This window comes from Centrocercus urophasianus, unplaced genomic scaffold (genome assembly GCF_019232065.1).
Source record: "Centrocercus urophasianus isolate 14NV4802_14NV808 unplaced genomic scaffold, USGS_Curo_1.0 seq_9, whole genome shotgun sequence".
In the NCBI taxonomy this organism is placed as follows: domain Eukaryota; kingdom Metazoa; phylum Chordata; class Aves; order Galliformes; family Phasianidae; genus Centrocercus; species Centrocercus urophasianus.
In genome coordinates, this window is record NW_024885532.1 from 22,710,741 (window position 1) to 22,736,738 (window position 25,998).

Sequence of the window (25,998 nt, forward strand, 5' to 3'; positions counted from 1 at the left end):
AGGAATGTGGTAACTGAATGAACTTTGTTCAGTAGTTGTAATTTACTGCTATCTATTGGCAGTTTTAACGGAGCCAGTGCTCTGAATTGTTGTAGGCTTAATCTCAGAGTCCTTGTGTGAGTTTTTTTTATACCCTGATGAAAGAAGATTTTAATGGTAACTACTGCATACTCCAGTAGCCTGGCTTAGTATTTCTTCCATGAAATCTGTTCAACTTCTCTTGAATCCCCGTATGCTCTTTTAAGAAGTTCCATGTGTTCTTTTTTCCCTGTATTGCAAAAGACAGTCAAGTTACCTTTCCTTGCTGGCTGCATCACATTCAGGTTGTGGATGCCCCATCCCTGCAGGCATTCAAGGCCAGGCTGGATGTGGCTCTGGGCAGCCTGGTCTGGTGGTTGGCGACCCTGCACATAGCAGGGGGTTTGAAACTGGATGATCATTGTGGTCCTTTTCAACCCAAGCCATTCTGTGATTCACTCTTGACTTTTGTTCTCATATCCCTTCCACCAGGTTATCTAAAGCCTGAAGAAAATCTATTTGAACTTGCTTTGCATAGAAATTGTTGCAAAGCTTTTATTATTTTTACTCTTAGTTCATCTTTTTATGTTGAGCATCCTTTTTCTAGCAGAACTGCTAACAGTACATGCAGTCTTCAAAATAGGATGCTGTAGGGACTTACATGATGGTATAAGTGTTTCTGTTGTGGCGTGTTAATGCTCCATCCCTTGTTGTATGTTCTAAATCTTATTTACTCTTATGATTGACATTGAGCACTGTGGTGTCTTTTTCATAAACCTGTCTAGTATAACCTAAAAGTCCTTATCTTCTGCAGTAATTGAGAGTTCAGAAGGGCTGCACATCCTCTAGTTTGGTTTACTGAGTGCCTCTTTTTAGGTGACAGTATAAAGCACCAGGCACATTGCAAACTGTGCAAATACATTTTATTTCTCTGGGAACTTCATATTCCACTCTTGTCTCCTTTTTTGTTAGATGAAAACTTTTAATGTCAGTGTTTTAGAACCCATTATTTGATATGTCAATTTACATTCTCATCCACCTTATGCATTATTTTAATACTTCATTCATCTTCTATGTAGCAGTAGCTGCTCAGTGTCGCAGGGTCAGTTGACAACAGTTACACTGGCCTTTGTTTCTACAGCCATAAGAAGTGTAATATTATCAACTGAAGGGTTGTAATGCTTTACTGGGTTCTGATCTAGCAGGCCACTATTTGACTTGAAGAATGCAGACAACGTTATTGACTTACCAAGGCTATATATATAGGTACAGTTGAACAGCTGCTTTTAAGTTCTCCCTTTGATGAGGATAGAATTACTTAACAGCTTACAAGATAAACATTAAACCAGAGCTCATTTTGAAAGGTGAAGTTTTCTAAAGACTTTTCAATCATACAGTGGTAACTTTATCATACTTTCTCATTCATCTGCTACCTGTTATGAGCTTTTATTTCCAGAGCAGTAAAGCAGACAGCCTTATAACCTGCTCTCCTGCTGACTCGTGTTCATGCACACGTATGTGCACACGAAATCCTTGCACCATGTTGAACGGTTTCAAATAAGTGGAGTGTTGAGATAGCCCTAACCTTTCACTCTTGTGAAAGATCTAAATTCAAGGTGGGTAAACACAGTCTTTCTCATCTAGTGATAAAAAAGTAGCTGTAAATGATGGAGCTGGGAACCTTTCCATTATAAGATTAGAGTGAACTGGATTGATGTGCCAAAGCAATTTTACATGCAGTTTCTTCTTGTGTTTTGTTAAATTTTAAAATGTTTACGGAGTAGTTTGTATTAGATCTGTAATATTTTTAATTTTAACACTGTATAAATAGTTTCAGTTTTACATGCAGTAATGCAAATATTAATTTTGGAACTCTCAATTAAAACAATTTTTTAGATGGTTGAACACATTTGATGCCAATAGTTTGGATTCATAGTACTGGGATCACTGGTAACGTGTACTAAATGATTTCATACCTCTTGCCAGTAAGCATAGAGACACTCAAGTTAATTCTCTGTAGGAAATACGTAGTGGTTAACAGGTTTTATTTAGAAAGTTGTGTGTTCAGTGTGGAAAAGCAGTACGTTGTGCATCTACACAATGCACTTCAGTCGGTGAACTTGCAAACAGTGCAAACAGCGCTATAAAAGTGAATTTAAACCTCTGTTGCATCTGGTATGTTCCTGAGCTCCAGACATCGTTTTTGTTTATATTTGGAGTAACAAACTGAATTGTAGTGTCAGGACTTCTTGAGGCTTCTTGAGTATTTGATTTTCCATGTTTCCTATGGGTTACGTGCTTGAACATTTGAAACAACATCTGAGATAATTCTGTTGCCTGTAAATACCTTTATTCACAATATTACTAATAATAGCATTGTTAACTTCTTTTTCCTCACAAACTCACTGCTTTGAATGGATTGCACAGGAAGTTCAGGAATTTTATAGTTGACAACTGTATATGACAACAGTCTTATTCTCCTTCTTGTACATCAGAGCTTCTCATTCTGATCTACAGTGAAGAAGGCTTGAATTTTAGGCAATTTCCACAGTCTTCAGGCTTAGAGTAGTTTACGATGCTTTGAGAATTGTGTTAATGGACTCTTTTACTCTACTGAAAATACTTGAGTGATTGCTGGTGAATTAGAAATCTATTCTGTAAATGAATGGGTCACTGTGCTGGATGTACTTGAATTTTGGGATGAAATGGAAAACAGTGCTGTAGTTTGCAGTCATGTATATATCTAAATGAAGGTCTTGCTTAGGCTCGGAGTGGAACTAAAATCCCTTAACCTCTTGCCCTGGCCTCTGTATCTCTGCATTATTGGGATATTGGGGTTGCCAACCAAATAACAAAGCAAATGTGAGAAGTAAACCTTGAAAGCCTTACATACTGGGCTTGATGTTACATGCATCTTTATAATCACTTCATACCAGAGGCCTCTGTGAATGACTGTGGTTGTATTGTTGTTGTTGTTTAAGTTAACATGCATCCTTAAAACTTCCTTTAAGAAGTTTAAAAACAAATAATCCTTCAATCTCTTGTTCACTAAAGCAACATGTATATCCATCATATACGTAATAAAAATATTAATTCTCAGAAAAGAGGGCAAATGGAATTTGATCTGAATTCATTCATAGTATTAATAACAGCATGGTAACTGGTAAGAAAAACCTAGGGAATTAGGAGTCTCTGGCTTAGCATATTTGGAAGTTGCTATGGCAGGGGTCACGTAACCTCAGTCAAGAGGGTGCAGCCAAGAAACGTAGCCAAAGCAAACTGGAGAGAATTTGTGCTGGAAATGTGTATGAGTGGATGTCTGGACAGTGCAACTGAATTTGGGAAGAAGCCTTTTTTTAATTCTGAAAGTGCAGAGTCACAGCAGTTTCTCCAACTTCTGAAACTGTTCTGGATTCTTGTGTTTCTTAACTTCATCTGTGTTTCCTGAAAAGAATAACAATTTAGAGTCCTGTCTGCAAGTTCTTTACTATGAGAGTGGTGAGGTGCTGGCACAGGCTGCCCAGAGAGGTTGTGGATGCCCCATCCCTGGAGGTGTTCAAGGCCAGGTTGGATGGGGCCCTGGGCAGCCTGGTCCAGTATTGAATGGGGAGGTTGGTGGCCCTGCATGTGGCATGGGGTTTGGAGATTCATGATCCTTGAGGTCCTTTCCAACACAGGCCATTCTGTGACTCTACAAAGTTAACTGGGAGAGTATTTTTTTCCTTATGCTTCATGGGTTTTTGATTTAAACTATTAGTCTAAGTATTATGTGGGCTACAGCTTAACCTCTGAGATACTTTCCAGATTCAGGCTGCTCAGTTGGTGATTTGACAGATGTTTTAATGCACTTCCAGTTTACTAAGCTTCATTATGGTGTTGGTGGACTGTGTAGATCGTTAAACTTTGGGCAACAGAAACTTATTTTTTGCTAGAGGGAAGGGATGCTGTCCAGAGGGACCTGGACAGGTTTGGAAGGCGGGCCAGTGCCAACCTCATGAAGTTCTACAAAGACTTGCTTCTGGGTTTGGGCAATCCCAAACGCAGATTCAGGTTGGATGGAGAATGGCTTGAGAATAGCCCTAGGGAGAAGGATTTTTGGGGGGTGCCAGTGGATGAAACACTCCACATGAGCTGGCAGTGTGCACTTGCAGCCCCAAATGCTGACCATATCCTGAGTTGCAACAAAAGAAATGTGACCAGCAGGTCGAGGAAGGGGATTCTGCCCCTCTACTCTGCTCTCATCAGACCCCACCTGGAGTACTGAGTCCAGATCTGGGCTCCCAACACAAGAAGGGCATGGAGCTGTTGGAGCAGGGCCAGAGGAGGGCTACGAAGATGATCAGAGGGCTGGAGCACCTCCACTATGAGGACAGGCTGAGAGAGCTGGGGCTGTTCAGTCTGGTGAAGAGAAGGCTCCAGGGGGAACCTGATAGTGGTACCTTCCAGTACCTGAAGGGGGCCTACAGGAAAGCTGGGGAGGGACTTTTTTTTAAGGGAATGCATCGACAGGATAAGGGAAAGTGGATTTAAACACGGAGAGGATAGATTTAGACTAGATATTAGGAAGAAATTCTTTACTTGGAACAGGTTGCTCAGAGATGTTGTGGATGCCCCCTTCCTGGAAGCATTCAAGGCCAGGGAGGTGTTCCTGTGTATAGCAGGGGGTTGGGACTTAAAAGTCCCTTCCAACCCAAACCATTCTATGATTTCTAAGCTATATGCAAGTGACTCAAATATTATTTTCACAGTTCAGAGCAAGAGTTCTTGTTGAAAAGTGAATGTTGGAAACCCGTGTGAAAGCAAAGGTTATAAGTAGGTCATTCTTCAGCTGGATTTTCTTGGAAGCACTTAACACTCAAAAGCTTCTAGAAAACCTAAAAGTTTATGTAAAATGTAGAGATAAATATTGAAGGGGTCTGCAGTACTTTCCCCAGCTGCCTTTACAGCGAACACTACATTTTGTCTTATCAGTTACAATTTTTTTGCTTATGAGTTCTTAAAATCTGTATGTGATTTGATTAAAATATATGAAGAATTCATAAGAGTTATTTCAAAGCCACATGGTGATACTGCTCAATTAGCTAAATTGCACTTAAAAGCTTAAAATGGGACTTTGCTGCTGAGCAATGAATGAAGGCTAAGGAGTTGTTTGTTTTTTTGGCTGCCAAGGAAAAGCTGTGCTTATTTTTTCCACCTTTTAATGACAGGGAGATTGCGTTTTTGTGTTCAGTTGTGCTTTTGGAAGACACTGCTCAGTGGCCGAGTATCAGGCTGCACTGAAAGCTGTTGTGAATTGGTGCAAAACAGGCCCACAGAACAGCTGGAAATGCCATGAGTACAGCACGTGCAAATAATGTGATCGTCTGTACACAAGGAATGCAGAAACAATTCTGAAAATGTAGACTGTTCCTGCTGGCAATAAATTCTCTTGTCTCCAACTAAAAGCAGCGTGAGGCGGCTCAGTGATAAGCGTTTTATCAGTTGATTTATGTTCAAGTGCCAGAAGAGAAATAAATGAAATTGATATCAGTGTAGATATCAAGGAATTATTTCTGTTTAAACAACGTCTTCACGCAATCATTTCAATGCATTTAATATTCCATGTGTAATAAGGTTCTTTAGTGTGTTAAAAATGATAGTACGTTAGCAAGACTGGTGATTTTCAGGGCTTTTTTTGCCTCTGTGCTTATAAGCAAGGACTGGGAATTTCTTCCCCTCTGTTTTTGGTTCTTTTTAGTGAAGAACTGTTATATGACTGCATAAACACACATTTGAATTGAAATTAATTTTCTTTTAAGGAACAACAAAGCGTTTTGGATGCATGTGCACTTAGAGACATGGGAAAATATAATGAAGTGACTTTAAAAAGATCAGCTTGGAATGACTGATGTTAGTACACTATCAATTCTTTGTTGTACTGTATGTATAAGTTCTTAAACATTAATGTTTGGCGTTTTCTTCTTTTATTGCTATTAAAGATGATATTTCCTTATTTGTAGGAGTTCTGTTTTTGCTAAAGCATATCTGTATATTGTAAACTTTATTTGATCAGGTTTTCCTTAAAACAACCATGGGTGTGATCCTAAGCAACCATACTAATAATCCGTTAGAAGAAAATACTACTTCTAGTTTTGAGACTCTATCAGCATTCAGAATATGGATGGACAGGGTGATTCTCAGTTATTTTCTCTTCAGTATCTTTAAGGTTGGAAGTGTTATGTCATATATCCTGCTCGAGGTCATTAATGATGTTAGTCACCAAGCAGGTTTTCCAGCGCTCAGTAAGAGGTGTTATTCCCTTTTCCTACTTCTGTCTTTGAAACGGCTAAGTGTGAAATTGCAGCAGGACTTCACTGTATTTTTTTGCTATTATGTGCTGTGTTGTGCAGCAAGCTGTGCAATTGCATGGCAAAGGGATTCACAGAATCGTAGAATGGCCAGGATTGAAAAGGACCACAATGATCATGTAGTTTCAACCCCCTGCTATGTGCAGGGTCACCAACCAGCAGACCAGGCTGCCCAGAGCCACATCCAGCCTGGCCTTGAATGCCTCCAGGGATGGGGCATCCACAGCCTCCTTGGGCAACCTGTTCCAGTGCCTCACCACCCCCTGTGTGAAAAACTTCCATCTAATATCTAACCTGAACCTCCCCTGTCAGTTCAAAATCATTCCCCCTTGTCCTGTCTCAATCTGCCCTCGTAAACAGCTGTTCCCCTTCCTTGTTTATATGGTTCCTTCAAGTACTGGAAGGCCACAATGAGGTCTCCCTGGAGCCTTCTCTTCTCCAAGCTAAACAAGCCCCGAACTTTGTTCCAGGTCTCTTATCAGCCTTTTCTGCTCCTACACTTGTCCTCCTCATTTTTTTTTTTTTATTTTTTAGTCTATGTACTGTTGGTAATTGTTGCAGAAAGTTAGTGTGATTTAATATTCCCTTTGAAAAATGCCAGGCATGCTGTAATGATGCTTGTTAATTTGGGAACATTTGCAAGAGGACGGATGTGGTTAGTTGGCTTGGGGAGGGAAGGGCTGGCGGTTGGATGAGATGGCCTCAGTGGTCTTTTCCTACCTTAATTCCATGATCAGGTAATGTGTATTCACTTGATTTACTTTCTAAGGGAGTCCCATGGTATGCCCTTGATCTTGCTTATTCCCAAACAGTTACACTGTAAACGCCTCCTGCATGTAAGGCACAGGAGAGAGTGTAGAAGGATTTGGTATCTTCAAATGATTCTGGCAGAAGGTTTCAGGTGCAACGTGTGCTTGGCTGTGGTAGCTTCTTGAGTTTCTTAAATATATTTAATTCTGGCATTTTTTAATATTGGGATGCTTGTCTCACAAGCCTCAGCTAACGCTGTACCAGAGTTTTACCAACCTTTTAACATTCTCCATTAGTTAAAAAGCGTAACATATGATAGGCTTTTCTGTACTCAGTCAATAGCTAAAATTAGCTTTCTGTGAAATCAAACACTGTTGCATGCAGAAAACATGTCAAATGCAGATAATTTATAGCACTGCAGCTGTGTAGGATCTTAGATTGCCCATACACCTTCTGATAATGTAGCCTTTTGAGTAAGGCTTCAATGTATCTGCAGGTGATGCTAGCAGAGGGCTCAGCACAAGGCACATTAGGAGCTCTTTACGTTCCAGTTCATTTTCTGCTATCTGTATCAGCAGGGGGGAAATCAACTCTTTGAAAGGGTAGATAACAGCAGGACAAGGGAAATAGTTTTAAGTTGAGGGAGGGGAGACTTAGGTTGGATGTCAGGGGGAAGTTCTTTACAGAGAGAGTGGTGAGGTGCTGGCACAGGCTGCGCAGAGAGGGTGTGGATGCCCCGTCCCTGGAGGCGTTCAAGGCCAGGTTGGATGGGGCCCTGGGCAGCCTGGTCTGGTATTAAATGTGGAGGTTGGTGGCCCTGCATGTGGCAGGGGGGTTGGAGCTTGATGATCCTTGAGGTCCCTTCCAACCCAGGCCATTCTGTGATTCTGTGAATGTGTGCACTGTTCAGTCCCAGAGAGCTATGTACTCAAGTTGAGAAGTACCTTGTTTTGGAGTAAATACTGATTAAAATTTGAGAGAGTCCTTGTAAACTTCTAGGCATTTATTTTCTTAGAGTAAAAAACAGTGGCAGGTTGGGAGTGAGCTATATAGGAGTGCTTTTGTTATTCAGAAAATTGTAATCTGGACGTAGTGCCTTGAATAGCTTTAAAAAAAAAAAGACTTGTTCTCTCATTTGTTACATCCTATTCTTAGGGGGCATGACTAAATGACTTGACACTTAAATACTGAACCAGGAGAAAGCGTATAAAAGCAGTGAGCTTGTAGGAGTAATTATGCTGTCTGAAAGGTGACAAAATAACTTAATCACCTGTGGATCATTCTTATCTGCCTTCATATTAATCAGCTCCCTGATTTAGGGGGACAAAAATACTACTTGTTGAGTCATCTTGTTGTGGGGTTACGGTGGAAAGTATCAGTTATTCAATGTTGGTGTGCATTAATGACTCCAAAATTGAATCAACGCACAACTGTGAATGTAAAGTTCAAGATCTGAGTGGGAAAATAGGCCCCAAGTAGTGGCAGTGATGATATAACTACTGTCTGCTTCCTCACTGATGGGAGAACTGCTGAAAATGGGCAGTTCCTCTCATAGTTCAGCCTGGTTTAGTGGATGGCAACCCTCCACATAGCAGGGGGTTGAAACTAGATGATCATTGTGGTCCTTTTCAACCCAAGTCGTACCATGATTCTATGATGGTAATGATTTTAAAATATATATCCTGAATAAAGAAGCCAACAAGTTCTGTGCTTCAAATCTTTTCACTTTCTGCTGCCACAGTTGATAATGAGGTCCCCAGATGTCCAAGTTGCAGTCATGAAGTTTTTAGTCCATTTCCTCTTTGCACAGAACCTGACTGACATGGAGGTTTGACCAGGTTCACAGCTTATGCAGCAAAGGCTTTTGTTTTCTCAAAGTAATTTAACCCCAGCTATTTCATGGCACGTAATCAAATCAGCAGGAAGAAAGCAGGATGAATAATAAGATTTCTTATTTTAAGTAACAGCAGTGTACACTGCAGTTACTGGACTTCTGAAAGCTAGAGTAGGCAGATCTTAACTTGTGCTTTTCTCCTCCCTTCTGGGTTATGGTAGCTGTAGGGAAATAATGCTCTCCATCTGCCCTTCTTAGGACCTTATTATCCTTAGTATTGTGAGTTAACCCAGGGGCAGCTCAGTACCACAAAGTCACTTGCTTACGCTCCCCAGGTGGAATGGTGGACAGAATCAGGAAGGTAGAAGTGTGAGAACTCATGAAGACGGGTTACTGAATAAAGCAAGCAAAGCAGAACAGTGAGTTAATTCACTGCTTGCCATCAGCAGGCAGGTGTTCAGCCACATCCAGGCAAGCAAGGTTCATCATGTGTTTATTTGAAAGACAAATGCTATCACTCCTTCTTTACCCCGGCTTTAATTGGTGAGCCTGATGCTGGATGGTGTGGGGCATACACTGCCATGCAGTTGTCATGTGCCAAGAACACTGATACTTACCTGTGGCTGGAAACAAGCCTACAGCTAGTATTAATTTTTGCTGGCTTATTTCCACCTAGGTACCCAAGCAAATTCAGTGGCAAGCATAATGTGCATAAATTGCCTACCCTCTTACAGGCATCAAATTGTTTATAACTAGAAAGAGATTGTGCATGTGTTTTTTCTTCCTTTACAGTCTTTTTGCATCTGTGTGTCTGATGTTGGATTAGAGATTTGGTTACATTTCTGTTATAAACTGTGACTTGTTAAAATGGTTAAAAAAAATAATGTAATCCATAGTCCCAACCCATCTTCTTACTGACGAACATCACTACTGTATGACTGAAGGGTTTGTTTAGTTTAGTCTGGGGAAAAGGAGGCTGAGGGGGGACCTTATTGCTCTCTTCCAATACCTGAAAGGTGCTTACAGCGAGAGCAGGTCTGATCTCTTCTCACTGGTGACAGGATGGGGGGAAATGGCCTCAAGTTCAACCAGGGAAGGTTCAGGTTGGATATCAGGAAAAGATTTATTTACTGAAAGGGTTGTTAAGCACTGGAATAGGCTCCCCAGGTGGTTGAGTCCCTGAATGTGTTTGGATGTGGTGCTCAGGGACAGTGAGTTGTTAGAGTTAAGGTAGAATGGTCAGGTTGTGGTTGGACTTGATGATCTTGAAGATCTTTACCCACCTTAGCGATCCTATGGTTTTCTTTTCCCTTAAGAAAACAAAGTTGTTTGATTATTTTTTTTTTATTATTTTTTATTTTTTTTTTTTAAAGCAGAAATTGACAGAGATTGTAATAAATGTTAAAAGAACCATAGAAGCAGTTAAATGGAATGGGGCTCTTGGTACAAAATTGACAGGTTTAGTGATTCCAGATTAATAGTTTGCTTGTGTTTTAAGGGTAGAGACAGTATGGACTATGCTTATTATTCTTCCTTTTTTTTTTTTTTTTTTTTTCTTTCTTCTTTCTTTCTTGGAACTTCAATCTCTGGTAATGTCTCTGTCGATTCCTGCTTGGATTCGGTAGCTGAAGCATTTCTCAGCTTTATCTTTCAGAGTTTTCAAATATACCTCCTTTCTAATAGTCACATAATTAGCTCATTGTTTAAGGGTGTGCAAAATAGAGTAAGTAAACTTTCATAGTACAGAGCAGCTTTGTGTTGGTAAAATGTCACTGTTAAGTTTCAAGAATGGCTGTGGGGGGGGGTATGTGAATAATGCAAGTAAGGTTGATTAACCCCAGCATCTGTGTGAGATGTACAGGCAGAAAAGGAAGTAATTACATGAGAAATCTCTACTTCCCCTGTTGCTGTAAATTGGCATCGGATCGCTCGACCGTATATTTGTCTACACGCCTTTGATGTGCCCAAAGATCAAATAACTTCTGTTAATTTCCTTGTTTGTAGGAGAATCTGTTACAGAATGTGACACAGTTCAAGTGTAAAGATGAATTAAAAATGAGCATATCTGTATTTTAGTCTGTCAGACATGAAAAATAACCATCTTCAAAGTGTGGGCAGGTGAGTTTCTTCTCAGAAATCAGTTATGTTCTAGCTTCTACAAAGTGGGAAATATGAGGTAACCCTTCTTTGAGTAGTCACCAAGGCAGATAATGCAGAACATAAATGATAACCTCTCTTTACAGCTTGAGGAAAAATAGTAATAGGCTTTACAGCTGAGAATGAAATCTGTGGCATTGTATTCAGCTTGTTCTTTCTGGTAGCATTCTGTCTGTGGGCTGGAAAGGTTGTAGACCACTAGGTTGGATCTTTGCTGTGTATGAGTGCATCATTGGGAATTCCCCAGTGGAAAGTGTTAGTTTCCAAAGGAAACCACCCGAAGAAAGGAGATCTCTACGGCTGAGACAAGAGATGCTTAACAGAAGGCAACAGAGTGTATCCCTACAGGGATCTACTACCATCCTTAGGATAGAATGTAATGCATGTTTTTACTTGATCTTTCCCTCTTCCCTGCAGTAAGCAGCTTGTCTGTAATGGGTTGTGTGTTTGCATACAGTTTACAGCTTTTGAACTTTTCTTTTGAACTTAGTGAAAGCTGTGGTCATTCTTCTTTCAGGAAAGAGCTTCTTAATTCATGTGAGTGTTATTCATTTGAGAAGACTGTAAGGTACCTGAAAGTCCCTTTAGGTAAACTGTGTGGGCAAACTATGATTTCAGTGTTCTGTGCTAATAACTGAAGTGCCCTTGATGGCTGAAGCAAATGTGGAGGACTTTTCAGGATCAAGTTATCCTTTTTGTTTCTGTAGAGGAATCAGGGAAGATCCGGCTTCTGTAGCAGTTGTCTGTTCACTATTAAATTTTCTTATATGTGCCATTGCTAACAGTTTAGGCAGACAACTAAGATATTTTGGTACAATAAAGGTGATCAGCTGGCCAGTATGTAATTTTAACACTTACTCAATTACTCTCCATGAACCAACCTACTTTGAAGGCTGAAAACAACAAAGAACAAGTTTCTAGTATTTGAACTGAGAGAATATTTCCTATTACTGCTACTGTTAGAGAAAACCCTTGAAGGTTTATTCCAACTGATGCTAATTAGAACAAAACTGCAATCCAGTGATGCTTCTCAGGTCTGGCAGGAGTGTGAAAGTTAATGGTTTGTATTTTCTCTGTGGTGCAGAAGGCATGGGAGAGGGAGGAACGCTTCATGGTGTGTGAACAGAGTTTCATATCACATATTAAAGATTCTGGTGATGAAAGGTGTTTGCTTTCCAGTATTTTTTTCTATCTCAATATATAGGTGTTTGGCTTCCAAAACTCTTAATACCTCCATAGTGTTCTGCAGGAAGAATTGCAGTGGTTTTCAGTGTGTTTTTAGGGAGCTCCACAACCTTCCACACTAGGCTGTTCGTTCTTTTTTTTTTTTTATGGAAACAAAGGTGTGTCAAAAGCCTTATTTTCTGCTAGCCTTAACCCCAAACTGCTGTTGTCCTAGGAATAGATGGCGGGTGAAGGAGAAAACGTAAATGTTTTATGTCACCATCTAAAGCTAGGCAGTAGGATGGAGCAGTAGAGGCAAACTGCTGCATTAGCATCCCCTTTCTTTGTCCAGGCTTGTGACCTTAGGTTGAGCATGTTACTTGCAGGGACCTTTCCTTTGTCTCTGAGGAGCTGGAGTGTGCTTGAGTTAACCACGAGAATGTTTCCATGTAACCATTAGTGAGTTAGCACTTCCCTTATTCTGTTCTCCTCTTGCTCACCCTTGAAGTTCGCTCAGTTGTAGCTTCAGAGAGGTGGTTTACGACTTTGGGTTGCTTCAGGATAGTTAGAGCCCTACTTGAGAATAAATGTGGGTTGCACATTGTTTACACCAGCAATGAATAGACTATTGGAAGGTTACATTGCACTCTGGAAAAGTAAACCACATATTCTCTAATGGAGTGGGAAATGAAATATAGCAGAACAAGTGAAGGTCTCTGGGGAGGGACGAATTTGTATGCAAGGTCTTTATCAAGTGCATCATCTCATGCTACTTCTGGCTTCCCTAGGCTTAGCACTGCTTTGGCTGCAACTGCAGACAGATGAGAGAGGTTTTGGTGTTACACCTGAAAGAAGACTGGAGGAGGCACTTGTTTTTGCGTAGGTTTGCCTTGCTATTTCTGTGCTTTCCGTTCCTTACAGATGGTCTGGGCAGCGCTGCTGCAAGGGTTGGCCGGGTCTGTGAGGGCGGGACTCCCTCTTGTGGTAACATCTCCACCAGGCTTTGCACTGTGCTGCTCTCGGTGTTGCTTTCCTACAGCCTCCCTCAGTTCTCCCTCTGAACTCCTGAATTAAGAGCCTTTCTGATAACTGCGGCCAATGTATGACTGCTATGGCAGTTGGCAGTAATGCATAGAATTCATAGAGCTCTGCAAAGTAATGCTTAGGTTTTGTGCGTGAAACAGCAGTGTCACTTCATAATCTGTTCAGAGTATTTTTCCACCAGAGTGCATTGGACACAAGGCTTGGCGGAAGTCTTTGCACTCACTTTGTTGTGTGTATAGCATCTCTGGCAGTAGAAGTGGCTGGTGACAGTAGGAGCTGGTGCATCTCCAGGGCATTACTCAGTGACACTGCCAGCTAGGAATGGGAAGTAGTGGGGATAAGATGTGCTGCTCTGCTCAATAACACCAAGTTTTAGAGTGTATCTCAGAAGCCTGCAACATCTTATAGTCATGCTGCAATGTTTTCACAGTTAGCATATGGCATTTGTCTACAGAATAATGCATTCTCCTGCCATTTAGGTGGAAAATAGGCACAGTTTTTCTAATAATAGACCATTTGCCTTTGCCACAGCAAGTATGGGTGGGATGCCAACTTGCTGAAGGCCTAAAGTGCATTTAAGTACTGATTTCAGTCGTCTGAGATGCAGTACCATCAGTTTGTGGCTTTAATTATCAGTGAAGGTACACTTGGCTCATATGGAAATGCAGGCCTCCTAAAAGACAGCTGAAAACATGGGAATGGTAAAAATGATAAGGCTCCATATGGTTGTATTGTGTGTTATATATGCCTTTTTAAAATGCATTTCCCAGTGTTTTTTCTTGCATAACTTTCCTCTGAAGTTGGAGTTGAATTTACTGTGTTGGTGTTTTTTTTAAAGCTCATGCAATGTATTACTTACATTTTTTGTCAATCTTTTTTTTTTTTTTTTTTTTTTTTGTCAATCCAGTTCAGACATCTCATTCGAATACCTTGAATGGCATCTTAGTACAAATGCAAATACCTTCTTCAAAATAATTCCTGTTGTTTGTTTGGCAAGAGCTGAAGACTACAAAAAAAGGAACTTGGTGGGCTCTAGTAAAGGTTGTTTGGGTGATTTTTTTTTATTTCTATTTTTTATTTTTTACCATTCAATTTCTCAATTTTAAAACTCCATATCTAAGTGTCTTCTTCTATTTCAAATAAATGTCTATTTTTTTCGTGCTCAGTTGTGGACAGATTCTCAATTCCAACTTGGGCCTTTGGAAGGTTGTTTTTTTTTTTTTTTTTTTTTTTAATAAATACAGTTTTATAATGTATTTTTCTATAATCTGAACATTTTAAATCACTGTTTTTTAAGAAACTGCGTTCTTTAAAAAACTAAGCAAAGATTTGTGACGTAGAAGTGCACAGGCATATGTATTTAATGGATAACTAGCCTTATAGCTCTGTATGATCTACTGGCTACTCAACAAATCAGTTGCAAAGGTTGTGGCCAGCAGTGGGATTTCACTGGGGCTCCAAGAACTGCAAGCTTATGTCCTGAAGGTGGGCTCAGCAATCTCTGCTCTGCTGACAGCCTGGAGCCTCGTGCCCAGTCCCCAAACATGGCTTGGAGCCAGCTGTGAGTTGCTCCTTACTGGCCTCAAATTTTGCTTTTCATTGTTTGCTTCCAGCTGAGGAAGTGCTCGTTTCGTGTAGTTCCTGTCCAGCTTCCAACATAGTAACATTTCTTTGTACAAAAGCAGTGTCGTTGCTCCAAAATTGGAGTGATTTTTTTTTTTAAAGATCACGAATCCGTTTGATATTTTTCTTAGCTTATTTGCTTATTTTTTTGTGTTCCATTCTTTTATTTGAGAGTTTTAACAAACTTGTTTTTGGCAGGAAGAGATGAAATAAAGCCAAATGGTGTTTGAAATAAAATACTGAATGAATAGTGTATTCCATGTGAAACACACAAAGCTTGCTCTGGTGCCCTTACCACTGCTGGGCTATTTGTCTGTGTTTGTGTTGCCTGTTCCATACTGGAATAACAGGAAGTAGTCACCTCGAGCTAAACCCATGTGTAGTTTTAGTGACCATTAATGTACCACAGTGGATTCATTACTTTGTGGATTAGAAGCTGGAATCAGCTTAGTCAAAACTCCTTTAAAGTCTCCCAAGTCCTATTTGTCTGTTTCGTTCTATTTCTGTAGCAAAAGCAAGTCTCTGCAATAATGGCATTATTTTTAGTTGCCCTGAGGTGGTTTTTTAATTAATGAAGCAAGGGTGTTGTGCAGCTTCGTGATTTGGAAATATGCAGTTGAAAAAAATATACAGTGAAAAAAAACCCAAAAACACAGATTTGCCAACTACTTCTGTATTTTAAAAATGTTTTCAAAAGCTGTTGTATAATAGTTTCTGCATTCTTCTCTTTCCTGGAGTTAATGAACCCAATAAAACATTTTCAAAAACTTTCTGAAAATGTTTTGAATTGTGACAGAAACAAAATGCAAACACTGTTTTTTCTCATACAGTTCCAAGGACTGTGCAGTTTTGTTCAGGCTCAGCAATGACAAATCATTTCTATTATAATTTAAATCTTAAGTATCAGAACATACCTGAAATATGTTAAGACTAACTGTCAGGTGCAATACTTAGAGAATCATAGAATCACAGAATGGCCTGGGTTGAAAAAGACCACAGTGCTCATCCAGTTTCAACCCCCTGCTGTGTGCAGGGTCACCAACCAGCAGACCAGGCTGCCCAGAGCCACATCCAGCCTGGCCTTGAATGCCTCCAGGGATGGGGCATCCACAGCCTCCTTGGGCAACCTGTTCCAGTGCATCACCACCCTCTGTGTGAAAAACTTCCTTCTAATATCTAACCAAATCTCCCGTCTCAGCTTAAAACCATTCTTAGACTTAAAGAAGAACTTTTTCTCTCAGAGTGGTCAGGCACTGCAATGGCTGCCCAGGGAGGTGGTGGAGGCGCCGTCCCTGGCAGTGTTCAAGAGGTGCCTGGATGAGGAGCTGTGAGATTTGGTTTAGTGCTTGTGGTAGCAGAGGTGATGGGAGGATGGTTGGACTACATGATTTTGTAGGTCCTTTCCAACCTCGTGATTCTATGATTCCCCCTTGTCCTATTACTATCAAAAGAATCAGAAGTACCTTGGTGTAAGTAACATCAAACTAATTATGTAACTTTCAGAAGTTTGTGTAAATGTATACATATGTTAATGCTGAGATACAGTATCGAGTTTATTTGCAGAATGTTTCCTTTACTTTTCAGCATTGAAAAGATGTGCTTTTCTTCTTGGAATTTTTAAAGGTACCTAGAAGTTGCCAGGCTTTCTTCTCACCTGTATCATGTACAGAGGCTCCATTTTTGATTGAATAAAGCTAACCGAGTATTAAGTAAGAGTAATAAATAAAACATACAGCTTTTCACAGAGTCGGAGTCGTAGGGCTTGGAAAGGACCTCTGGAAATCAGAGAATCCAGCCCCATGTTTCCTACAGTATGTTCCACAGGAAATCACACAGGCAGGTTTTGCATCTCTCCAGAGGAGACCACAACCTCTCCACCTTACTCAGCAAATATAATTCTTTTCTTATTATTGTTTAGGAAGCAACAGGAGATATAATACTGTTGAAATGAACTAAAACCTGTGATAACTTGACAATAATAAATAATGGACTTCCTTTGTTGTAAGTTAATTGAATTCCTTTGTTGTATACACATTGTGTCCAACACCCTAGTGTCCTGAGGGATAACAGGGAGGATTTTGTTTGCTATCATCTGTGGGTATTTTGTTTTATCCTTCTTCACATTAACAGTCTTGAAGCCCTTGAGAACAAAGGATAGCATTAAGAACAATTTTTAAAATGTAAAAATTGTAATAAAAATAATAATAAATAATTTGACTTTAATGTCTTTAATGTCTGTCAGAGGAATGGGATCAATCTAGATGCTCTTCCATTTCTTGGAAGTCCAAGATTTTTTCTGGGATAAGGGAAAAGTAGTGTCAACAGATCATTTTATCTGATGTGAAAGGAAATGAGAACAGAATTGAAGCTGGGGCCTGGATGGTAGGCTGCAGCTTTAGTAGCACAGAGAGAAGTAACACTGTTGTGTTCCCAGTCTTAGCTATGTGTATTACTTCCAGAGGATCAAAGCAAAGGTGAGAGGCCACTCCTCGCGTGCCACCCAGGTTCCTAGAGGTACTCTTCAGCCTAGGGCTGAGTTCCAGTTGACTCTTCAGAACCACCCTGCTCCATCCCTGCTCTGGATTAAATGATAGCAATGGTGTGGGGATGTCACTACGGAAAGTGTGGCTTAAAAACGGGGAAGATTTTCTTTGAGACCAGATTGTACAGTAGGAAGATCTGTTGCACAATTCTTAGTCATAACATGTCAGTCTTCTGTTGTTAGCTGTATTTATTATCAGCTATTATGGCAGCAGGGTAGGGAACCTGCGTTCAGTTTCTTTTTGGAATGCCATGCTACTTGGCAAACGGACAACACGAGAGGATTAAGCACTGAAACAGAGGATCACTGAAGACCTTTCTTCCACTTTAAAGAAAGGGTGGCATTCACAGATTTCCTATCTCTTTGATTGCAGCAGCGAAGGAAAGTAGAAACAGAGGTAATGCTGCATCTAACCACCATCAGTCTCCTAAGACAAAGCAGAGCATTTCAAGCATTGCTGTTGTATAGGAACTTACAGATGAATAATTTTGACAGAGGTGCTCAATTCATCCATTTACCATTTGAGTTAGCAGGACTGCTCTCCCTTCGTGCACTTGTTGGCCGTTGCTGTTATCTTGGTCAAGTTTGGAGTAGTGAGACTGGTTATTGATGGAAGTGAAGCAAAGTGGAGGCTGACGGGGGGAATGAAGAGTGATGAACTGCAGCTTGTGTTGCAGGAAACAGGAACAACGCCAAAAGTGGTAACACTTTCCTAGTGGCAATAGTTTTGAGCTGAAACTGTACCTTTGTACAGCAAACTGAGCCCAACATGGCAAAATTATTAAGAAGATTTTCAAGCTTCTGCCAGTTTGTTCACAAAAGCAAAATTATTTTTATGGTCCTGAAAAGATGAGATGCTCTAGAGGTGTGTCTGCTAAACTTTGGATCCTTCACCTTCTTGCAGTTAAAGAAAGTAAGCTTCAGAAGAAGCACTGAAGGAGCAGGGAGGAAGCTTGAGCTAGTGGCAAGATACGAGGGGATCAACAAGATCCGTTTTCCTTGTATCCTTTCTATCAGACACCTTTTGTTGTTGTTGTTGTTGTTGTTGTTTGTTTGCTTTGCTCAGGCATATTCCTGTTCCTTCCACTTAAAGAGATGATCATTCTCCAGATCAGTCTGATTGTATGAATGACTTTTGTGTTGTTTCTGATGATAGAACATGGTGGTTCTTGCAAATTTGTGCATCAGTCTTGAGACATAATATTTGAGCTTTGGAGTATTTACTGGGTTGTGGTTTCAAGCATTTTCTCAGCATATTGAATCCTGCAAATAATTACTTTTTATTAGACCAAATAAATTTTAATTGAATGTTTGCTCTTTTATATACACTCTGTTCCATTTCAAAGTTCTAAAGGTTAGGGCTAGTTTTATTTTGTTTAATAAAATATTGGCTTTATTTGTTGTCTGGCTTTAGGATTATATTTATTTCCTTATATTAATAAATAAGCATGGTTTTTCAATATGTGTATTTCTGATGGTTAAAAAAATGTTTTCTCTCTTTCTCTTTTCAGATCTATCAAAGAACAGATTAACAGAGATTCCTACGGAGTTGTGCCATTTTGTGTCACTGGAAACACTAAATCTATACCACAACTGTATTAAAATTATTCCAGATGCCATAGTGAACTTACGAATGCTAACTTACTTAAATTTGAGGTAAGTTTGTCTACTATGTTTTCTGTTTAATTGCAAACGTGTCAGGAGTTTTTGTCTGTACTTTGTGTTCTTGGCACAGTTGACTACATTTTTCTTTTCATTGCAAACTGTAATGCAAAAAAAGTCATTGCTTGTAGATGCAGCTCTCTATATGAAGACATTGTAAAGGCTAAAATGAAAAACTTAGTTATTTAAGGATGGACTAAGTAACATGTATCCTTTCGCTTATTCTTTGAACAAATTAAGAATGCTAATTGAAACAGCATGGTTGGATTCTTTTCATTGCGACTTAATAAATTTTGTGAAGTTAGGTGTGCTTATTGTAGGGACAGAGGATCAAGGCTTTCCTCAAGGGAAATGGACAGGAAAAGTGTGATTTTTATCACTAATATCCTCCTCTTATGACACACTTGTAATTGCTACCTTTTTTAGGAAGAAGTGACAGAGAATTAGACACTTCTGTCTCTTTTCCAGGAAAACTGTTCATGAATACTAATCAATATTGAGAATGTCTATTGGTTAAAGTGCAACTGAATGGGGTTTTTTTTGCTTTTGAGAGGATATATGTCAGCACTTTTTCATCTGGGACAAGGCACGGAGGTATATTTGCAGTTGAGTATATGTAGAAACTGTAATGATGAACATATAATAATATGGGATTTAAGAATGAGGTTCATGTACAATGGAATTCTAATTTTGGTTTTAAAAACTGAAACAGAATAGCGTGTCCTGAGTACATAGAATCACAGAATCACTCAGGTTGGAAAAGACCTTAAAGATCATTCAGTCCAACCACGACCTAACCATACTACCCTACACATACTACCCTGCTACATGCACACACGTCAGGAGTAGGACTTGTAAATTTGAAGTAGTGTTACAGTTAGATCTGCATAAAGAAATTAAGATGGGGTGAAATCAAATTTGCATAGAACATCTTCATGAATTTATGAGTTAGAATGAATTATCTCAGTGTAGTGATGGAATGTGAGTCATTGCAAACCCAGAATACTCAAAAGTTGCTATCAGATATCACATTAAGGTTGGGCATTCTAAACAAATGGAAAATTTACAAGTTTTACTAATTAAAGATATTTCCCTCAGCTTAAAATCTCCTGAAATAATTTTCTCTTTGCTTGGATATGACCTTCCTCAATACAAGTTGAACACAGCAAGCAATCTGTAGAAGAGAGATTGATTTTGTAGCCATGTTTCTTCCTGGCAAGAAAAAGGCAGCCAATCTAAAATGAGTATTTTTGTGTCTCGTACCAGGAAAGCTCAGATGTTAAACCGAGTTAGAAAGTAATGCCAAGAGATGAGTGGTATCCACAAAAGCACCAAAACTATATACGAGTTTTATTTAAGGAAATTGTTTTTAAGCAATGTGCTTGGCAGAGGTGTCTCACTGGTGTTCAGGAAAGCCTGTGAGTGATTTGGAGCTGATCTTGTTTTGTTAGGCTCTAATTTGAATAAAGAAATATATGGCATGACCGTACTCTGTCCAGGTGTGGAGCCCTCAGTACAAGAAAGACATGGAGATTTTGGAAAGGGTCCAGAGGAGGGCGACTAAGATGATCAGGGGGCTGGAGCACCTCCCCTATGAGGACAGGCTGAGGGAGTTGGGCTTGTTCAGCCTGGAGAAGAGAAGGCTGCGGGGTGACCTCATTGCAGCCTATCAATACCTGAAGGGAACCTACACCCACGAGGGGAGTAAACTCTTCCAAAGGGCTGACAACAGCAGGACTAGGGGAAATGGATCCAAGTTGAAGGAGGGAAGATTTAGGTTGGATGTTAGGGGGAAGTTCTATACAAGGAGAGTGGTTAGGCCCTGGAACGGGCTGCCCAGGGAGGTTGTGGATGCCCCGTCCTTGGATGTGTTTAAGGCCAGGTTGGACGGGGTCCTGGGCAACCTGATCTGAATGTGTATGTTTGGTGGCCCTGCTAGGCAGGGGGGTTGGAACTACATGATCCTTGAGGTCCCTTCCAACCCGGGTGATTCTGTGATTCTGTGATTCTTAGAGATTAGGTCCTGTATTCTCCTTGTTACAGAATGCTGTTCCTCATACTCTCCTGTGAGTCCCAAAATATCGCTGATGAAAAAGCTCCCTATGAAAGTCTTATTTTTGTTGTATGACTTAATCAACATCTGGGAGTAATCATCTGAAATGTTTTCCCATGCAGTTAAAATAAATCATTTTTAGTGTCACAGAATCATAGAAATGCAAGGGTTGGAAGTGACCTCAAGAAATCATAGAGTCTGACCCTCCTGCTAAAGCAGGTACCCTACAATAGGTCACACAGGTAGGCATCCATACATTTCTTGAATATCTCCATAGAAGGAGGCTCTACAACCTCTCTGGGCAACTTATTCCAGTGCTCTGTCACCTTTACCATGAAGAAGTTCTTTTGCACCATTTTGCACTGTCTTGTAGCGTAAGATTGTTGCAATCTACCCTTTTTTGTTTGTTTGTTTGTTTGTTTGTTTGTTTTCAAATGATGAAGGAAAATATTTTGAAGTATGTTGTCTATAGGTTACAGGGCTGGGAAGTAGGTGTTTTTACTTGTTCTTTTAACACTTCAATGAACTTTGTGAGATACTAAAGATGTACGTTTTTCTTGTTCTTTGGTTTTCCCATTTTCAAGATGAAAAATTAAGTTGTTCCCAGTAGAGTGAAATGTTTGTTAGATAGTCAGAATACGGTGATATGTAATAGCAATTTTTATGAATTGATGCTAAATTGAATTGTTGCCTGGCTGCCTTCTATCAAATTAAGAGAGGAATAATGTTGTGGCTTATATTCATTAACCAGTGAATAGGAAGCAGATCAGAAGCAAAAAGGATGCATTTAAAAAGAGTATATTTTTTTTTCTTCCAGACTTTGATTCCTTACAAAAATGTTCACCACTAAGTTTGGGATGTCTGTGAGGTTGGAGGAATAGCAACAAGTGCAAAGTGATCTTCAACTCTGAATGTACTATAAAAGGAATTGGGAAAATAGCCAGTTAATCTGGAATTCTTTTTTGTTGGTTTTCAGTTTAACCAAAAGCCATATAGAGTAGACTGTAGAGAAAACATAGGAATATTGAAATACCTGCTAAGTACTGCCTCAACTGAGTTTGTGGTGTCCGTTAGGAGGGGAAGCAGCTATTGTAGATGAAAATCACTTTTAAATTGTTGTTGAAGTGATACATTTTTTTTTTCCAGAGTGGTGATTCTCCACTGACTGTTTAGTCAGTAATTGCAGGTATTTATGATCTACAAATGTTTTCCTAAAGATTGCAATTCCAAAACTTGCATGTTATCTGCAAGAAGTCTGACCCATCAGAATGTAGGAGTCATACAACTAAAACTTCATGCAAGTGTGCAGTAGAATGTCATTGGTGTTCTTAATGGTTGTTTTCTTTCTTTGTTTTGTTGCAGTCGAAATCAACTTTCTTCTTTGCCAGCTTGCCTGTGTGGTCTTCCTCTGAAAGTCTTAATTGCAAGCAACAATAAGCTAGGTTCCCTTCCAGAAGAGATAGGTCAGCTAAAGCAGTTAATGGAACTGGTATGTTACTAATTTTGCTATTTTGTTTTTATTTGTATCTAACTAGAATCAATAAAATACTCTTTGCAGAGGTGTTGGAACAAATGCCTCCTATAATGCCATATAATATAATTTGACTTCTGAAGTGTATTGAGTAGTAACAGTAATTCCCTTTTTTTGCTCTTCAGGACTATTCTAAGTAACATTGTTGCCTTTGTTCATTCAAAACTCAGCTTGTATGTTTAATTTCTTTACCTGTTGTGCTGAATACATGCTCTGGCACCTTGTTTTGCTGTGTTTCTGGTTCTGGCATCAGGTTCTGCAAAGCTGTACTGTCATCCAATACCACCTCTCTTCTTCCCTTCTCCCAGTGCTGTCTGCTTACCACGCTGCATTCTGCTAATGAAACTGATCTTAGCAGTCTGTTTGCATTTTGTTTCACTATTTTTGTCATGCAACTTTGCTCAAACATCTGTCTAAACAGATTTACAGGCTATATTCCTCTCAGTTTTTCAAAGCTGACTGGATGACTACTATTTCTGCATGCAGTAGTTTTGCATCTACAATACATTGTCTAACAAATGAGAATCAGGAAGTGCAGAAATTATTTGATACATAACTTAAAATTTATTTAGCTATATATGCTTTCTAAAATTATGTGTATGAAATTATGTATATGAGTGCTTCCCTTTCCTCCTCCTTTTATCTACATCTTTTTATGTTGTATGCTTCCTGAACTCTCTCTGGCACATGTGTAATGCCTTGTGATTGTTTCTGTTCACCTTGACCTCTCAATTGGAAAACAAACAATTTCTCATAAACAAACTGCCAGTTTATGCAGAGCAAAACAATGAAATGTGAACTTTCTCCCAGCTGCTGATATCACCATTGGCTGCACTTATCTTGTGCATCTTGTTGCTATCAGAAAGTACCTGCTTATCATATTGACATTTTTATAATAATGATTTCTCCACTGAATTCTTTTGAGCTAACCTTGCTTTAGGAGCCAGTGCTGGTCCTGAGTCCTCATATGTGAAGCAACAACTATGGGGCTTTCTCCTTTCTTCCATTTTTTTCCAGTACAACACTTTGTTGTATCAGGCTTATACTATTTATTGTAATGAATCTGGTTTGGGGAGGGAAGAAGTTACCTTTTATGCCCAAGTTAAACACTGCCAGTTTTGTTCTATTACTGTTTACTGATTCTTAGTAAGTATTAATAATTTTTCTAGCAGTTTGAAGTACTTTTCTTAAGGGATTTAATCAGGTTACTGAAATTGTTTTGATTGAATTACCTTCAAAAACATGTCAGGCTGTAGTATTGCTTCTATTGTGCTTAAAATAGGTTCAGTAAGAAATTATAGGTCCAGTCTTATTTATGGCTGAGCAGTACTAAACACATCCTAACTTAGGGCATAGAATGACTGGACAGAACTCTTAAACTGTTAAACTGAAGGAGTGAATAATAATTCTTGTTAGATTAGGTGTACTTTGGTTCAGATGCCCTCATTATTTAGGTTGGTTCTACCGTGAGTACTTTGAACATTTCCAATGAAATAAGTTGCATTATTGAGCTCGAAATGACTGGGATGAAGCACTGAATTGAGAGCTGTATCTGGATAGTTATATTTACCATCATGCAGCTTAGATAATAAAGTGGTTGTTATTCTAGAACGAATAGAGGGGAAAAAAAAGATTAGATCATGCTGCAGTTGTTGTTGCATGAAATGTTCAGCTGTGTGAGAGCAATGCCAGCCTGAATAACATGCAGGTGACACTACCAGGCAGCTCCTTGGCAGGGCATGCTCTTGTTTTGGGACACACACAATGCTGATGCTGGCCTGGCCCAAGGGATCAGTCCTGAGAGGTAGCAGACACCAACTGCCTGCATTTGGTTCTTGGTTTTCCAGCACTTTGGGAAGCATCAGATTTTCAGTGTTTTACATCTTTTCCTGGGCTGCTTGCAATAAATCTGAATGTACATAGCAAATGGTTTTTCTTTTTCAATCTAACTTTTGAAACAGGTTTTACTTCTGTGGTCACTCTGGAAAGGTAACAGCAGTTATGCTGCAGGTTAAGTCAGGTCTTCCCAAATAATTGTTTTCTTCCTTCTCTTTTTTTATTACATTTTTATGTTTAGAAGTATTTAGTAGCTGTGACATTGAATGACTGGTACATTAAGTAATGTTAATTTTTACATTTTCTTTTAAATTGTAGGGTAGGGTTCTTCTGTGTAGTCCGATAGTTGTCTTAAAGGCATTGAGCTGCGTGCCACAGAAGTTGCTGTTAAATTTCAGGGAGCCTTACTTTTCTCTAATTGTGAGAAATTATCCATGTTGTCATGCTAGCAAATAACCAATGAGGACATAATGATGTTAATGCAAGAAGTCTGACCTCCAGCAAAGACTAGCCCTGTAACCTGAATAGTAGTTTGGACTTGATTTCAACTGCCTGTGGATGCCCATCAAATGAAGTTCCAAACTGCTAATTGCCACATTTCTCCAAAAATGTAATTGGCTTGAAAGACACAGGCATTTGACTTTGGCAATAATGAAAGCAATATAACCAAAGTAATTGGAAAGTTTAAGGTAAAAACTGTCACATATATACTCATAAAGTATAGTAAGTATAACTAGAAATAATATAGTAGGTCTCTCTAGTTATGCATAGTAGTAAAAAATATATATCTGAAGTTAGATTAGTAGGATACAGCTGTCTGCAGAGCTCTGGTGAACACTGACATGGCTGTCATAAGAGATTAGTCTTTTAGTGGATGCTTTGAGGCTCCGCACTGTCAGACATTCCTTTTGCACTTCCTTTAAAACTCTTTTTCCCTTACTTGTTCTGATGTGCATGTAAGTGTACTTGATCTAGAGTTTCTCTACCACAAGGTGACTTTGAATTTCAATTTTTTGCTCTAAAGATGAGTGTCTAATAATAAACTCACTTAAAGTTCGTAAATTGAAAATAGGACAGTAAAGCTTTAAAAATAAATGATCTGGGGACATTGCAATTAACAGCACCATAGTTTGGATAAAAGAAGCACTCGTTAACTGGTGTTTTTAATTTCCTTTAGTCTTAAAGCTAAAATTTCCTGACTCTGTTTTGACAAGGGAAGGAAATTTTGGCAACAGTGAGATGATGAGAAGAAACACATCTGATAAAAAGAATGACATTGCCAGATCAGATCTTGCTATTACTGTTGTTTTGCATTAACTAGTTTTTAGAATCGAAGGTACAGAGTTAATGTAATGCTTTTCACTAGTATTAAAGCAGCCATCTTCAAGGAGATGACTTGGAAGTCTGACTGACTTTGAGGAATTCTGTAGTTGAAGA

The 25,998-nt window shown here is 39.3% G+C and overlaps 1 protein-coding gene across 6 annotated transcripts in view; it reads left to right on the plus strand.

The window, feature by feature from the left end:
* LRCH1 (leucine rich repeats and calponin homology domain containing 1) overlaps positions 1-25,998 on the plus strand; it is a 119,408-nt gene that overhangs the window by 35,788 nt on the left and 57,622 nt on the right. For all 6 annotated transcript variants that reach the window (XM_042839368.1, XM_042839369.1, XM_042839370.1 and 3 more), the window contains exons 2-3: positions 18,991-19,135; positions 22,557-22,683. In XM_042839368.1, coding sequence (XP_042695302.1) covers positions 18,991-19,135; positions 22,557-22,683 — 272 coding nt within the window. The remainder of the gene's footprint in view (positions 1-18,990; positions 19,136-22,556; positions 22,684-25,998) is intronic.